General features: G+C 39.5%; 2 protein-coding genes across 2 annotated transcripts in view; one reads left to right on the top strand and one right to left on the bottom strand.

Annotated features, from left to right (window-relative positions):
- Nucleotides 1-1,693, bottom strand: part of CTNNA3 (catenin alpha 3) — a gene marked incomplete at its 5' end in the record, with an annotated part of 866,777 nt that extends 865,084 nt beyond the window's left edge. Inside the window, one exon of the mRNA XM_083364633.1 lies at nucleotides 1,580-1,693. Coding sequence (XP_083220759.1) covers nucleotides 1,580-1,693 — 114 coding nt within the window. The remainder of the gene's footprint in view (nucleotides 1-1,579) is intronic.
- A 10,576-nt stretch (nucleotides 1,694-12,269) lies between these two features.
- On the top strand, nucleotides 12,270-15,566 carry LOC310641666 (plasma membrane calcium-transporting ATPase 1-like; the record flags this gene model as incomplete). The annotated part of the gene is made up of 2 exons (XM_083364904.1): nucleotides 12,270-13,484; nucleotides 13,728-15,566. The coding sequence occupies 2 exons, from the start codon at nucleotides 12,270-12,272 to the stop codon at nucleotides 15,564-15,566; spliced, it is 3,054 nt and encodes a 1,017-aa protein (XP_083221030.1).
- Nucleotides 15,567-16,797: the final 1,231 nt, after the last annotated feature.

The following is a 16,797-nucleotide window of genomic DNA, read 5'->3' as shown; positions in this document are numbered from 1 at the left end:
TCATCTATGAGTTCAATCGATGCCATCTCAGTTCCAAACCCTGCCCTGGATTCTGACTGAAAGATAATCCACGTCATCCAGAGTCCTCTGAAGTCACCATGTGACCACTCTGTGCACAACCTGCCCTATGAAAGGAAGATTGGAAACTGGACAAAAGCTGTTCAGCTTAGTTGGACTGAGATCTTTTGAGGAGGGGGCAAATCACTGCCTCTTTAAAAGCTGGTGGAACACTCACTCTTTCAAGGAAGAATTACTGCCCAGACCCAATCCTATGCAGCCTTAGTAAGCCAGGAGGGGCACAGATCTAACACACAAGTGGCCAAATTAGCAGTTGAGAAGGTCCTGTCCTCTTCCTCAGGTTCCACAGGCTCAAAGTCTTCCCACGTCACTTTGCAAGATGTAGCCCCCACCACCTCCATCAATTCTGCTTTAAAGCTGGAGTCCACCACAGAGCAAATATGAATGACTTTGCCAGATGTACAACATACCCTTCAACAGCAACTCTCTAGGTGAACTTCAGTATTATGCCCTCCAAGGAGGAATTGAGTCACTCAAAACAAGGTCACTGGATGATTATCAGTGAACACCACAAGGTAGACCCCAATCGCAGATGTTCAAGCATCTTCACTTTTGGTTTTCCACCAGTGATACTCTAAGATCCACCATCTTGACTTTTGGACCACATCTGCTGGGCACTGCTGGTCATTGAGTACCATCTAATGCCTCAAAATGATTTTTATACATCTTTTTATTTTGAATAAAGAAGTGAAGTTTTCATTATGACTTTGCATCAGATTTAATAAAGGCTGATAAAATCCTAATACCTTAATAAAGAGACCAAAGTTAATCAGTTTATATCAGGCCCAAGAAGATGGATGTATCAGGCTACACGTGCAATCAGAGATGGTGGCTCTCATTTCACACCTTTCCATGTTTTACAAATTATAACAACAGATATTTGTATTATTTGCCAGTGTGAACCTAGTCCAGTTCTATATATTTACAAGCAAGTACAACTGCAACTTTTGGCCAGCAATTCCACATTATTGTCAACATTATCCCTTGCTTCTTACAAGCAAGTTATTTAGAAAGGTCTCAGAAGCAAAACAAATGGTGCAGAACAAAGACATCTTCAAAAGCCCTCTTTAGTTCATTTCTTTTGATTACAGAAAATTGTCCTAGCATCAAAATACAAATATAAATGAATTTAAGAACACAAGTTTCTGTACTCAGTTTTTTAAAAAGACAATTATTATCCAGGCTCATTACTAAGTCAACAGAATTGGAACTATTTTTCACATAATTTAATACAAAACAGTGTACAAAAATATTTTGTTTTCTGCTCTGAATAATGAATAAGCCAATAAAAAAGAGCTTTTCAGTAGTTAAAGCTTTAAAGAAAAACTTGAACAGGTGTATCTTTCACAAAGCTATTACAATGCCGTTGGCTAAATACCAATTAAAATAACAAAAAAGTAGCTTGTTTCAATCACAAAAGTCAATACATTGTAATTTGGGCTGCTTAGTTTTTTGTTTATTCATTTGTTTTGCTCAAAGATGCTAATAGCTGATCACTCACCTGTCTCAGGACACAAGCTGATTCAATTTTCAAATACCCAGTCAATGCCAAGATAATTCTTCCACAGTTTGGAAGTTGTGCAAACTTTTTATAGCTCACTTCTTGGCTTATCATATATCTGCAGACAGAAAGCGGGAGCAAACACTCCAGAGTATTTCAGGACATAGCGGCTACTGGGGGGGGTTGGGGGGTTGCGGGGGAGGATGGGCAATCCTTAAAGTTACACAAGCTAATATAAACCTATGCAGAAATAACTCTGCAGTAATAATGCAAAAGTTTCTTCTTGTTTACATGGAATAGAGGAAAACTATAAAGATGAAAGAGGCTTTGCCAGGCCAGAAAAAGATCTTTGTTTTCTGCTTTCTTCCCTCCTACAATACGGCACGCTGCCAGGCTTAGAAGGACAGTGCATAGACTCATGGAGATTCCACCCACTGCCTTGGGAATAGAATGTTCACCCATTCCACTGCAGGCTCATAAGGGGTATTTTGTTGTTCCCCAATTATAAACAGAAGCATGGATGTATCAAACAATATCCAATTGCAACTATGTGTGTGTGTGTGTGTGTGTGTGTGTTATTGAAGAAGTTTTTCATTACCCCACTCTGTGAGAGGCCTAGAACATTTCCACCCCCTTATTGGTAGAAGAACTGGAGAAACACAATCACTCTCACTGGAATAGGCTGAAGCCAAAGACAGAGGAAAGATGGGGGTCATTTGGGGGGGGGGGCGATGTTAACCTCAAGCCCCTAGAATTCTTCCCACACGTGCATTAAATCTGTTTTATTACACCTCTGAATTAAGCAATGGAACAGCTTGCCTCCGGAAGCTGAGGGTGCTCTATCATTGGAGGTTTTTAAGAAAAGATTGGATAGCCATTTGTCTGGAATGATAAGCAAGGAGTTAGACTAGAAGATCTTCAGGGTCTCTTCCAGCTTTTTTATTCTATTCTACTCCTCTGAGTAGAGATGGGAATGACTCCAGCTCTAGGCAAAACAAAAGGATGCCAGGGCATTCCTTGTGGTAAGTGAGGTATTATTGTTGTTAGCCTTTACTCAGCTAAACTGGCTGATCTCCAATGCTAAGCCTATTCAGATTTGGTTAGTGCTTGAACAGGACACCACCAGGAAATCCCAAGGCTAAAGGCTAGTCTGTAAAGTTAAAAGGCAAAGAAACTCTGGAAGAAAACAATTACAAATCACTTCCACTGTCTCACACACACCCCAAAAAAACACCAAAATCCTAACTTGAAAACTACATTTATTCATGTATTCTATATATCAGTTAATCTCAACACATGTCTGGAAATAGTATTTGTTATTCTCTTACCTGCTACTGGATATTATATAATTCGTAGAAGTAATTCTCAGTTAATGACAGCAATGGGGATTGGAACTGCTGTCGCGAAGTGACACTTATAAAGTATCATGGCAAGTAACTGAACCACTTGGTAACAGCAGTTCCGCCATTTCTGGTTGCTGTCACTAAGTGAAATTGCTGTGGTCATTAAGCAAGGGCCTCACACCCTCTACCACTTCCCCATTGACTTGCATCTGGGAAGCTGGCATGGAAAGTTGCAACCTTGCATGACTGCAGAGATGTTGCAATGGCCTCAACTTGGGCAGGTTTAAGAAGTCACTGAATGAGTGTTTGTTAACCAAGGACCATCTCATAAATGAGCCTATACTTTTAATCTAATACTCCATCATATGTGTACAAGGAGTCCTGAACTTACAACTGGTTGCATTTACTTCTGGTTTTCAGCAAAAAAAACGCCCATTGCAGACAATGGATTTGCTTAATGATTGCTGTGTTCACTTAACATCCACCACGTTCACTTAATGCCCACGGTGATTCACTTAATGACCACCATAAAATATGTCACAAATTGGGCCAGTCATATAATGATCTGCTAAATAACTGGAACAACCTAGGACCATCATTGTGGGATCAATTATGCTTAGTCAAGGACCATCCATAGGGCCATTTAGATCAGGGGTCCTCAACCTTGGCAACTTTAAGACTTGTGGACTTTGCTGGCTGAGGAATTCTGGGAGTTGAAGTCCACAAGTCTTAAAGTTGCCAAGGCTGAGGACCCCTGATTTAGATGGCAGAAGCCTGGTTAAGTCTTAGAATTTTTACTGAAAAGGATCTTCAATGGTTAGTATAAGCATCACCATTCTACTGAACCTGAAATCCAGTCCTTTTAAAGCAGGGGTGTCAAACTGCCAGCCCACAGGCTGGACGCGTCACAACAAAACCACGCCCACCCCATTGCCGGCAATGGGGAAAAAGCTCCGATACGTCGTGCAATGTCACGTGACACCGCGGGTTTGACATGTCTGTTTTAAAGCAACTGCAGATTTGTTTCACTAGAGCTACAGGTTCAATGTAAACTTGATCTCTGACCTTTGACTGATAAATAATCATTTTTAAGATAAGTTTCTTAAAATATGCTCTTTCTTTTGACATCCCTTACAAAGTTCACCAAAAAGTACTCCATTAATTTTTTAACAAAATGTTCTTTGAGTCCTAGCTTTTTGTCTGTGTTTAAGGCACATGCACCCATACTCCATTTTCAGCAATGTGAACTGAGTGAGTTATGGGTTTTGCCCTGGAAGGTAGCATAATGTAACTGGACTTTCTTTGTTTTGCTTGTTTTCACCTCTCATCCAAAAAACTTCTTCAAGTGAAATGTCTTCATGCAAAACAAGGAAAATCCAACTGTCTTTTGAAAAAGCACCTTTGGGACAACCATAACCTGGATGACTGAGGATCTCCATAGACAAGTAGGAAAACATAATCTATAGGAAATGTAGTGTGAATGTATTCCTTCTTTTCTAAAACAGCCTTTTGAGGAAAATTGCCCTCCATTTTACCAGCTACACCAGTTTGAAAACTACTGTCTTGCTGTTCCTTAATCTCTCTAATTTGGGGAAGATATTTCAGTTCCTTCCATTTTCTTTTACTCATTTGTTCTGTATTTCAACATTTTAATCACCTCACGTCCTTATAAATTGTTAACATATTTAGCCAGATGTTCTGAAAAATGGAATACAGTATGTGCAACGACTGAGATATAGGGCATTTACCATGTAACAGTATCCCAAATTCTTGTATATATTTTGGCAATAATAATAATAATAATAATAATAATAATAATAATAATAATAATAATAATAATAATAATAATAATAATAATTATTATTATTATTTAATTTTTATACTGCCCTTCTCCCGAAGGACTCAGGGCAGTGTACAGGGCAATACAATAAAATACAATATATAAAAATTAAAAGAAATATTAAATACAATAGCCCAATTCAATAGATTAATACAAGACGTTAAAATACCCCTAAACCCATCAGACCAGGCTGGCTTGTTCAAAATGTGGAACACAGGCACAAAATTAATCAAGAAATAGGATGGCTCAGTTTTAATCACATAAAAACAGTTCTCAAACAGATGGGCAACACCATGACAAAAGCAAATGCCATTACTTCCAGCAATGAAGCATAGCATCTATGGAAATCAGATACATAAAATCTTTGACTCCCACAACATACAAAGGAAAGGCAAATGCTAAAGATCTCACTTGGAAATCAAATGAGAAATGAGGAAATCAAAACAGAAATGAGGAAATCAAATGAGAAACGAGGAGATTTGATTGCCAGGTTCAGAGATTGCCAGCTTAAATCTAGCAGTAGATTTAAAACAGAAATATGCTCAGACAAGACTCAGAGACTCTCTATGAGGGAGAATGGCTGTTTCAAATTTTAAATAAATTGTATGTATACCTTCCAATAATGCCTACAAAAAGTAACACAGTGGTAGCCTTACAACCACACACAATTCCATATCAGCTTGGATCACCTCTTACGAGATGTTTGCCGCTTTGAGTTATTTACAAAATAATAAAGGTGGGATATAAATTAATAAATGCATAAACAGTACTTATTCTCTGTTGTTCTCCATTAACTCATTACTCTCTATATATACAATACTGTAGGAGTCCCGAACCCCCAGTCCGTGGACCAGTACTGGGCCACGGCATGTCAGCAACCAGTCCAGACAAACAAGCAAAGCCCCATCCATGGGATGCAGGCAGTACACAAAACCACACACTCTCTGGTCCGTAGAAAAACTTTTCTCCACAGAACCAAAAGGTTGGGGACCTCTGTGGTATAGGGCATAGGTGTCAAACTCAATCGCGTCACGTGATGATGTATTGCAATGTTTTGTGCCTTTGCAGAGCCGGGGTGAGGGTGGCCTGTGCGTGATGCATCCGGCCTGGGGGCTGCCAGTTTGACACCCCTGGCATAGGGCCTCTTGCTTGAACAGGGGGTTGGACTAGAAGATCTCCAAGATCCCTTCCAATTCTATTATTCTATGTTCTATGTTCATTGGATACCCTTTGATCTTGGAGGTTTTTGTACAAATGTTGTATTGACATTGTCTTCAGTGCAAATTATTATTTGGTTTTCTTAGAAAGAATGCCTACAAGGGTGTTTCCTTCTCCAGTGGTTCATATTTAGTCTGATCCCTCATCTGTGATGGATCACTCTGACTGTCTATCTGTCTGTCAACATGAGTGACCATTCTCAGAGATCAGGGCTTCCTAAACAAGACATTTTACAACTCCAAGGTAACACTGGGTGAACTGGGTAAATTTTTATACTATAATTCAGTAAGTTCAAAGCTTTGGTAAATATATATCACACAAGTATCTGAAAATGTATACCAGCTAAAATTACATACTCAGGATGGTCTGGTGGTAGCTGTGGTCACTTGACATTTTGCAGAAATACTTTGCAAAGATTTTTGCCCTGGCATAACTTTTTTCCACACAAGCATCTGCCTTTAGGGCTGGTAGTAACTTTTTTTGAGCATTAAGTAAGATTTAATGGGGGGGGGGACAAAAGGAAGCATCTAATCAATCATAAGCATCTGTTGGCATTAGAGCATTGCATAATAATAATTACTGTATATCCAAATTAGGCTTGACAAGTAAGATTAGTTCTCCGCTGTGATGTCAAATTCCTAGTCACAAATATGAGTTAGTTGCCAAGTATTTGAATTTTGATCACATGACCTTGGGGATGCTACAAAGGTCAAAAGTGTGAAAAACAGTCATAAAATACTTTTTCAGTACTGTTGTAACTTTGAATGGTCAGTAAATGAACTGTGTAAGTCAAATACTTGTTATTATATAGACCAGGGGTCTTCAAATGTGGCCCTTTTATGACTTGTGGACTTCAACTACCAGAATTCCTCAGCCAGTGTGCCTGGCTGAGCAATTCTGGGAGTTGAAGTCCACAAGTCATAAAAGGGCCAAGTTTAAAGACCCCTGATATAGACAGTGATCTGGTCATTAACTACCTGTCAACATCCAGCTTGAGAATCCAAATAAAACTCCAAGTTCATTTCATTTCTGAAAAGGTTTTTGTTTATTGAATACACATCTTGATTATGTTGAAGAAAAACTAACTCAGAGGTTCCAACATCAATTCATAAACTTAAACAATAGTTTTCCCAGCCAAATCCCCAATGCCTTACATAATCTTTATCAACAAGTCCACTTTGTTATAGAACTGTCTGCTTCAAATCCACACCAGTTCTGGTGTCCTTGACAAGGCTTCAAGCTCTCACTGTCTGCAGCTGAATCAAAAAGCTTCATTTCTCCATGTACCCACTTGAAAGTAACATCTCCGCCCCCCATTAATCTAAATGCAAGATGAAACACAGAGGCATGTAGCTGCCAAAGTTTCATTCATGACACCACCCAAAAACAAAAATTAAAGTTTTGTCAAGTTATAAATATGGATGGCAATTTAACAGAAATGTTATTGAACAGATTAGGCCCTTTAAGTATTAGAACTGTTTTCTATGCTACAGTAACATTGGTTAATTATTGGCCATCAACTCAGTGTTGACACTTAAAGACCACATAGACAGACCTTTTCTTTTTATAAGATGACCAGTTTTTAGCTTTTCCAATCTACCCAATAAGGTAAGAACAGTGGTACCTTTAAAATTCAGTCTACAGTATATAACAGTGGTGGCAAACATATGGCACACGTGGCAGAGGCAGCCCTCAGAGCCCTCTCTGTGGGCATGCGTGCCATCTCCCCAGCCCCGCCTCGCCCTGCGACCCCCTCCTCACCAGCAACCCCCCCGAGGAGAGTCGCCCCTGAGTACGGCCCGCGTGGAACAGCGCAGTCAAGGACATGGCAGCCGGGCCAGGACTCCACCCTCGCACCCCATCATATGCAGTTGATGCTGTGGGGCATGGGCGGAGGCTGTGGCCACCATGGCGCTGCTGGACCACCTAAGGTGATCTGCGGTGGGCCATGGAGGTGGTGAGTGGCCCTGAGAGCTTCTGGGGGACAGGGCGGGGCAGGGGCGTTTTCGGGCACTTGGTCTCTAAAAGGTTTGCCATCACTGGTATATAAGGACTCTGTGTACATTTATCAGGGAAAGGGGCTCTTCCTGTTTGGTTGCACAGATGTGGATGCCATCAAGAGTCAGAGTTCATGAGAATGTGGCTATTAGCGATGGTCTCATTGGCTGCTGGTAGCATTCCAATTCCACGTCTCTTCCTGTGGTAACTGCCACTTTGAACAGTTACTGGCCAATGTGAAAAAATATCTTTCTTGACTTTGGAGCTAGGCCCAAAATGCTATGAGAGTTGGAACAGGATTAGCTTGGGATCATGAAACATGAACAGGACTGAAGCCAAAATGCAGGTTAGAACTGTACAGTTCACATTAAACTGTACTATTTTTGCTACATCAGCCAAAATGTTAGTATCACCTTTATTTAAAAGCTAATAATCCTAAAATTCCAAGTAAAGTAACAATTATTTTTTTCACTGCTCTTTTTAAAAAAGAGGCCTCTGAATCTCTAAGTCACATGACACTCAGGTGTATATAAGTGATAATGATTACTTCCAGGTCAAAACATTTCAGTTGCTTCAGTCCTACAGATCGTGTTGCTATAAAGCCATGTAAGTATGCAGCCCCCCTTCTTGTTTTCTAGCTTAAACACTCGTTTTTTTAAGGATTAATCAAGGTTTACTGACTATTTTCCCCCCTTTGCTGCAGACCATAATTAGAGACGTTGGAGGGAATCTCCTTTGGCTATGGTATCTAAGCTCCTTGAATTTTAAAGTGATAATACAAAATGTCTGTATTATTTTCTGAGCGCTCATGGTTGTTAAGATATGTAGGTTTGTATTAGCAGAAATGGAGCCACTTTTCTATAGCAAAAAAATTGTAGGAAATGTTTAAAATGTTAATACAAGTGAAAATCTTTTTGTAACTATATAGCTTGAGACTGATTTTTCATGTAAAGGTTTTGAGATGTACGTTAGCCAAATTAGAAAATCCATCATACATTTCTCCCTCACCAATAAAAATTCAGTAACGTAACATAACACATCATATAACATTATATATAACGTAACATATAACATAACATAATGACACATGACATAACCATATTTGTTGCCTTTTGACAATGATCAAATTCTACCACTTTGCTATGCTTATTGGTGAGGCTGTCCCTGTTTCTGAGGTTTTAACAAAATAAGGGTGGGCAATTTGCTGAGCAATTTCTAACTGCTGGGAAGTGTAATTCAGCAACCTTAGAGGACAAGAAGATCTACATCTTAGAGATGAATTTTGGAGAAGGCAACAACTCTGATTGTAGGCCCACAATAGGCTGATCCATAAAGTAGCTAAACATACTTTAGCCTAGCAAAATATGCCAGCTGGCCCATGTAATTAATTGGTTTCAGTAAGCTGAGCGAACTCAACATTTGTGTGACAGATATCATGCTTACAGGTAATAAATGGGAAAGACAGAAATTAATCCTAGTCATCAAATTAAACAACTGGATCCTTAATGGTACTACTACCTGATAGAACAGTCATTACCTAATTTGGGAATGAAGAACAGAACCAATTCCTCCTTTAGAACTCCACAAAAATAAGTCTCTGGTTTTCTGAATGGACATGGAAAGTTTAGATAATTCCCACTACCACTTTAAGGTAGTCCCTCTTTAGAGAAAGTTCTTAATTAATGGTTTGGTCCATATCACTACAAAGGTGATGCTAATTTATCTGGAATTAATTTAATTTGTAGAAGTTAAATTTCTCTCCTATTTTTCTTTTATTCCTATTCTGATTTTCCTTCAAGATGTCTTCTTTCTGCTTTCCCTTGAAAATGCCACATCTTTGAGATGAAAGTGCCCTCTACTGCCTGAAGTTCCCTGTTCAGGTAGGCCAATGCTGGATTACCTATAATTAAAATATTGCCATATTTTTTCTTCCAGTTGTGTTTATAGAAATATAGCACATGACAATTTGCATAAAAAAGGTTATGACAATATTCATGGAATATGCTAGTCAGAAGGTAGTTATTTGTTGCTTAGTATTTAGGAGGTTTTGACTGTAAATTGTGGTTTCACATGATGTAAATCCAGCCAACTGAGGTTTATTCAGTAATCCATGGAACAATAAATCATCCCTCACTGTGTTATTGGAATGCAGTTAATTAACATTGCAATAGTCTTCAGGTTTCTTGGTGCTTTCTAATCTTAAGTCCATTACGGAGATGCTTAGCTAATTTGCAAGTATGCAGGAGGTTGAATGTTTGTACAATTTGAACAGGCCCCTTTTCTGCATGCAGTCAACCATGTGTGTAGGGCAGGCATGTCAAACTGCCGGCCCATGGGCCGGATGCATTATGCCGAAACCACACTCACCCCAAATGTTCCCATCAAATTCGATGAGTTTCAAAGTAGTTGAATACTAAGGTACCACTGTATATCAATTCCATTATAACAATTCCATAATAATGAAAAGCTTAAGGGACATTTCAAAATTATATAGATGCATTAGCATCATGTCATCAGTTGACAAAGCTGATGATACAGATGAGTCAGCATCTGATCTCTATATATTACATAGATGTAGTTTCCCCCCCCCCCCCAGATGTTGCTAAATTCCAACACTGAGTCTGGTAAGTCTGACTAATAATGGGAGATACAGGATTTACTTATATAAATATATATCACACCTTTCATTCAAGAGCTCTTTCAAAGCATCAGTGAAATGGCAGCAAGGGCTTCCCTAGAGATCAAGAAAGTCAAGATGGCAGCTATAACTCTTTGTAACATGTTTAACAACTGCCATCTCGACTTTTTTTAGTTGCTCTGTCAGGCTGGATCATGGCCTTTAGGGGGGAGAACAGCAAATCTTTTTACCCATGAGAATTCCTGAACCAAGATGCCCACCCAAATCCATATTTTTCTACCATGAAAAGCTTTCATCTGAAGGAATATTAAGAGGGTAAATTTCTACTTGAAAAAAGAAAATCTCTGCAGTGAATGAATGTCAAATCTCTCCAGTGAGTGAATGTCTAGTCAAATCCCCTCTTCCTGTTGTATAGGGATCAGATTACCTGGCATTCCTTATTATTATGAAAAATGTTTACATTCTAGTTTGATGCTTAGTTTGCAAAAGAAAGAACTATTCTCATTTATACCTGAGGCACACCTGAAGTACAGTTGTAACTAGTATTCCAACCAATTTCTTATTGAGATGTATATGAATTCATGGTGACAGGGGTCTAGTAAATAGATTGTCCCTAACAATAATACAATTTATGTGAAATATAGCACTTTAGGCAGTCCAATGTTGTTCATATAAAATTTTAGTTGTTTTAAAACAATAAGAAAAATACCAGTTTAAACAATTTCTTTCCCTTTTCAAATGTGCATCCTGGATTTGGGGCTGAGTGATCCTTTACACAGTTGAAGAGAAATCCAAAACATTGGTCCTGTGAATGGTCTTATTGATCCTATTGCTAAAAGCACACCTGGGTTGCAGGTTTATATGTAAGAGAAATTTCTGTTTATCTTTGTACACAAGGGAACTGATCTTGTAATAGTGCAGTTCTAGACCTACTAACACAAGTGTAAATCCTACTGATCTCAACAAGACTTATTCCTTAGTAGAATTGTGTCACATTATAAGTCCCACCAAATGAAGTTGGAATGATTTCTAGTTGAACTACACAAAATCAAACAGCCAGATATTTCTACAGCCAAGAGAAACTGAAGACAAAAAAAAAGATATCTTGGGGGGGAAAGCCTAGAAAGTAATACGTCCATTCTGCTTAATATAATTTTAAATATACACTTTTTGAATCGAACTCCACCTATTTGGTGGATATCACCTATAGCTCTTCAGAATTTGTGGTCTCTGACCGCCAAAGCTGTCTACATCTTATAGTGAAGCTATTTTATTGCACTTTCCTAGTTTAAACAAAACATTGATAAAGGGTCTCCTCCCTCCCTCTTCTTCAGGGCCCGATCCAATCTTTTTTTCAAATTAAAAAGAATGAGAAATCCCCAAGCACAGTTTTACAACATGCCATGTTTTTTGAGTCTGAAGTACAAATATATATGCTTTTCCACATTGCTACTTACAATTGTACCAGCAAGAACAACTTCAAGAGTCGAGGGGAAAAATGTCCTGTTGCTCTGATTTTTTTTTAAAGGACTTTCCTCTATAAATACTGGTAGTGCTTTTACATAAATGCAAGGAATGTGTTTCCAAGCTTCAATTTATAAATGCGATTAACTTTCTCTGGCTTATCCTTGTAAATTGCAGGAAGGCACAGTGATGGTGACTCCAGCCTGGCATACGTCAGCTGACTTCAATATCACTAACTCAGAGCTGAAAAATCTGATGCAATTTCGAAAGAAAGAAGCTGTGCAGAAAATAAAAGAATTATATGGTGACGTCTTTCAAATCTGCAATCGTCTGAAAACATCTCCTACAAGTGGAATATCTTCATCAGAAGTAGAGCTTAGGAAATCTGTGTTTGGAAAGAACTTTATACCCCCTAAGAAGCCCCTAACATTTCTTGAATTGATGTGGGAAGCACTGCAGGATATGACATTATGTATCTTGGAGGTTGCAGCCCTCATATCGTTGGGACTTTCGTTTTATCATCCTTCAGGGGTCAATCTTGCAATATGTCGTTTGGAGGAATTCGAAGGAGAAGAAGAAGAAGGGAACACCGAATGGATTGAAGGTGCTGCTATTCTTCTATCAGTTGTTTGTGTGGTCCTGGTGACAGCTTTCAATGATTGGAGTAAGGAAAAACAGTTCAGGGGGCTGCAGTGTCGCATTGAAAAGGAGCAAAAAGTTACTGTCATCAGGAGTGGGGATATAACACAGATCCCAGTAGTTGACTTAGTGGTTGGGGATGTCATGCAAATCAAATACGGGGATCTTCTACCAGCTGATGGCCTGCTTCTCCAAGGCTACGATTTGAAACTAGATGAAAGCTCCCTTACTGGGGAATCTGATCAAGTCAAGAAGAATTTAAGACAGGATCCTATGTTGTTATCAGGTACCCACGTGATGGAAGGCTCTGGAAAGATGGTTGTTACAGCTGTTGGCATTAACTCACAAACTGGTATTATCCTTACTTTACTTGGAGTTGGAGAGTATGAGAAACCAAAAGAGACCAACAAGAATGGTTCCCCTAAGAACAAAAAAGTTGATGAGAAGGAAGCAACGGAAACTGAGGAAAGCTCCCCAAAACCTACTGGGCACAAAAAAGAAAAATCTGTCCTTCAGGGAAAACTTACCAGATTAGCCGTGCAAATTGGCAAAGCTGGGCTGGCAATGTCTATCATCACCGTCACTGTTCTTATAGCCTCTTTCTTCATTCGAGTATTTGTGATCGAGAAGCGCATTTGGGCTATTGAATGTACGCCCGTGTATGTACAATATATGGTGAAGTTCTTTATCATTGGCGTGACGATTTTGGTTGTAGCCGTGCCTGAGGGCCTCCCACTTGCGGTAACCATCTCCCTCGCCTATTCTGTGAAGCAAATGATGAGAGATAATAACTTGGTCAGGCATCTGGATGCCTGCGAAACTATGGGCAACGCAACAGCCATTTGCTCAGATAAAACCGGGACCTTAACAACGAACAGAATGACAGTGGTTCAGATTTTTATTGGGGGTAAACATTACAAAATTGTTCCTGCCCCTATTTTAATTCATCCAGCTTTGTTGGCTTATCTGCTGAAGGGTGTTTCTGTTAACTGTGCTTATACATCCAAGATCCTGATTCCTGAAGTAGAAGGAGGCCTGCCCCGTCATATTGGCAATAAAACAGAATGTGCTTTACTGGGCTTGCTTATAGAACTAAATCTGGATTATGAGGCTATGAGGACTAAGATACCAGAAGAAACGTTGTATAAAGTGTATACCTTTAATTCCGACAGGAAGTCTATGAGCACAGTTGTGAAAAATGCTGCTGGTGGCTATCAACTCTTCAGCAAAGGTGCTTCTGAAATACTCCTTCAAAAATGCACCAAAATATTGAACTCTGCAGCAGAGCGTGAGCCTTTTTCCAGAAAGGATAGGGAAAATGTGATAAAAAATGTGATTGCCCCAATGGCTTCTGAGGGACTCCGAACCATCTGTATTGCTTTCAGAGATTTCCCAGGTGGCCCTGATTCAAACGAACCAGAATGGGACGAGGAGGACACAGTTATTAAGGATTTAACCTGCATTGCAATTGTGGGCATTGAAGATCCAGTCAGACCTGAAGTTCCAAACGCAATCAGGAAGTGTCAGAACGCTGGCATCGTTGTCCGTATGGTCACGGGGGATAATATTAACACAGCGCGGGCAATCGCCGCCAAATGTGGGATTCTGCAACCCGGGGAGACCTTCCTGTGCTTAGAGGGGAGTGAGTTTAATAGATTAATTCGTAATCAGAATGGGGAGATCAAACAAGAATTGATAGACAAGATCTGGCCTACCCTAGCCGTGCTTGCAAGATCCTCCCCAGCCGATAAGTACAACTTGGTGGAAGGGATCATCAACAGCAATATCACAGAGCAAAGACAAGTGGTAGCAGTCACTGGGGATGGTACTAATGACGGGCCAGCGTTGAAAAAGGCTGACGTTGGCTTTGCCATGGGAATTGCTGGAACAGATGTAGCTAAGGAAGCTTCTGATATTATTCTTACTGATGACAATTTTTCAAGCATTGTAAAAGCAGTGATGTGGGGTAGAAATGTGTATGATAGCATTTCCAAATTTCTTCAGTTTCAACTGACCGTCAATGTGGTAGCTGTGATCGTTGCTTTTACAGGTGCTTGCATCACCCAGAATTCCCCTCTGAAGGCAGTTCAGATGTTGTGGGTTAATCTCATTATGGATACCTTTGCTTCTCTCGCTTTAGCCACAGAAAAGCCAACTGAAGCATTGCTGAAACGGAAGCCTTATGGCAGAAATAAGCCACTCATCTCCCGTATAATGATGAAAAATATTTTCTTACATGCCATTTATCAGCTAGTAGTGGTTTTTTCACTACTGTTTGTAGGAGAAAGATTACTTGATATTGAAAATGGACGAACCGCCACACTGCAGTCCCCCCCGACCCAGCATTACACACTTATATTTAACACATTTGTAATGATGCAAATTTGTAATGAAATCAATGCACGAAAGATTCACGGAGAACGGAATGTTTTTTCAGGAATATTTAAAAACAGCATTTTTTGCTGTGTCACTCTGGGAACCTTGATTACACAAGTTATAATTGTTCAGTTTGGAGGGAAGCCCTTTAGTTGCACAGCACTTAACCTAGAGCAGTGGCTGTGGTCCGTCTTTTTTGGCCTGGGGTCCTTGGTATGGGGACAAGTCATCATTAGTATTCCTACCAGATATATGTGGTTCCTGAAAGAAGTTGGACAGCAGCCTCTCCAAGAGGAGATAACAGGACAAGTAACTGAAGTGATTGACTATGGTGAACAGGAACTGCGTCACAGCCAAATTTTGTGGTGCAGGGGCTTAAGCAGAATACAGGCTCAATGCAGAGTAGTAAACGCCTTTCGGTATCCTGTATATAAAAATCCACACTCAGCAATGAGCAGTAAAACTATCTGACCAGACACTAAAACAGATTCTGAAATGGTGGTTTGATTCTTGGGGAAATGTTGATTTCAAAGAGTAATGTGCATGTTAATTCCAATAAGAAATGGATGGGGAATGGGGGGCTTCACAGCAGTCGGTGAGGGAGACACGTTTTTTGAAGCCATCTAGCAAAATAGAAGTTTCTGGTCTGTACTTAATTCCTAGTAGATGGGAGGAAGTGCAAGAAATCAATACAGCGATACACTTAACACTTTCTTATGTAGGTGTCTAATCATTATGTTAAGCAGACATCCTGGATTTTGAGACGTTAATTTCTTTTGCAAAAAAAGATGTCTTCAGAGAAAAGAGGAGTGATGAAGCCAAAAATCCATGTCTTTAATTTTTTTATATGTATATATTTATTAATTGAAAGGTGATATTCTTATAAATGATAGGTGTTAAACAGTGCATATAACAGCATTTATCTTTGCTCCTCCTTTACGCCTATAATTTGTGTCAGTTCAGTCTCCCGAGGCCCTTAATCTGGGCCACCTTCCCAAGTACTTTCCTTCTTTCTTAAGGCTACAGGCTGTGAATCTAAGGAAGCAGGACAGATGTGGCTACAAGCAGGCTGAATGTACTTTTATTTTGTTGTTGGCAGTTCCTTATGAGCAAAAATTATATGAACAATAATAAAAATGCTTAAAACTGTTTTTGTTTTGGTTGATTAATTAACAGAATCAGAAAAAAAACCGAAATAGTCATTTTCACAAAAAGAGGTGAGCCCTATAAACTAGGGATGTAATCATCTTTACGCAGCTATGTATTATGGATAATTTTTCCCCTAATATCTTCCAGATATACATAGTCAGAGGTGATTAATGTGATAACTTCCTAGTAGGGGTGTCTGGGGTAAGGATGGAGAGGGTGACAAGATACTAGACCTACTTCCTTTTTGTAATTGGGGACATAAAATATACAAAAGTTCAACTATCATTATCAATGTATTTCAGACAGCATGAGGTAACTTAGAAAGTTAAGGACACATAATCTTTCCCAGGACTGGGCAGTACTTCAACATTCAAAAGGGAAAAGACACTTTGGAGAACACAGGTGAATGAATATTGCAACTGGCTACAACTTCAAATGTGTCATATGCTTTCCCTACACACAGAGAGAATAACAATAACAGAGTTGGAAGGGACCTTGGGGGTCTTCTAGTCCAACCCTCTGCTCAAGCAGGAGACCCTATGCCATTACAGAC

The sequence above is a fragment of the Vipera ursinii genome (assembly GCF_947247035.1).
Source record: "Vipera ursinii genome assembly, chromosome: 5".
Taxonomy (NCBI): Eukaryota; Metazoa; Chordata; class Lepidosauria; order Squamata; family Viperidae; genus Vipera; species Vipera ursinii.
The sequence above is the reverse complement of the archived record's forward strand: the minus strand, read 5'-3'. Positions and strand labels throughout refer to the sequence as shown.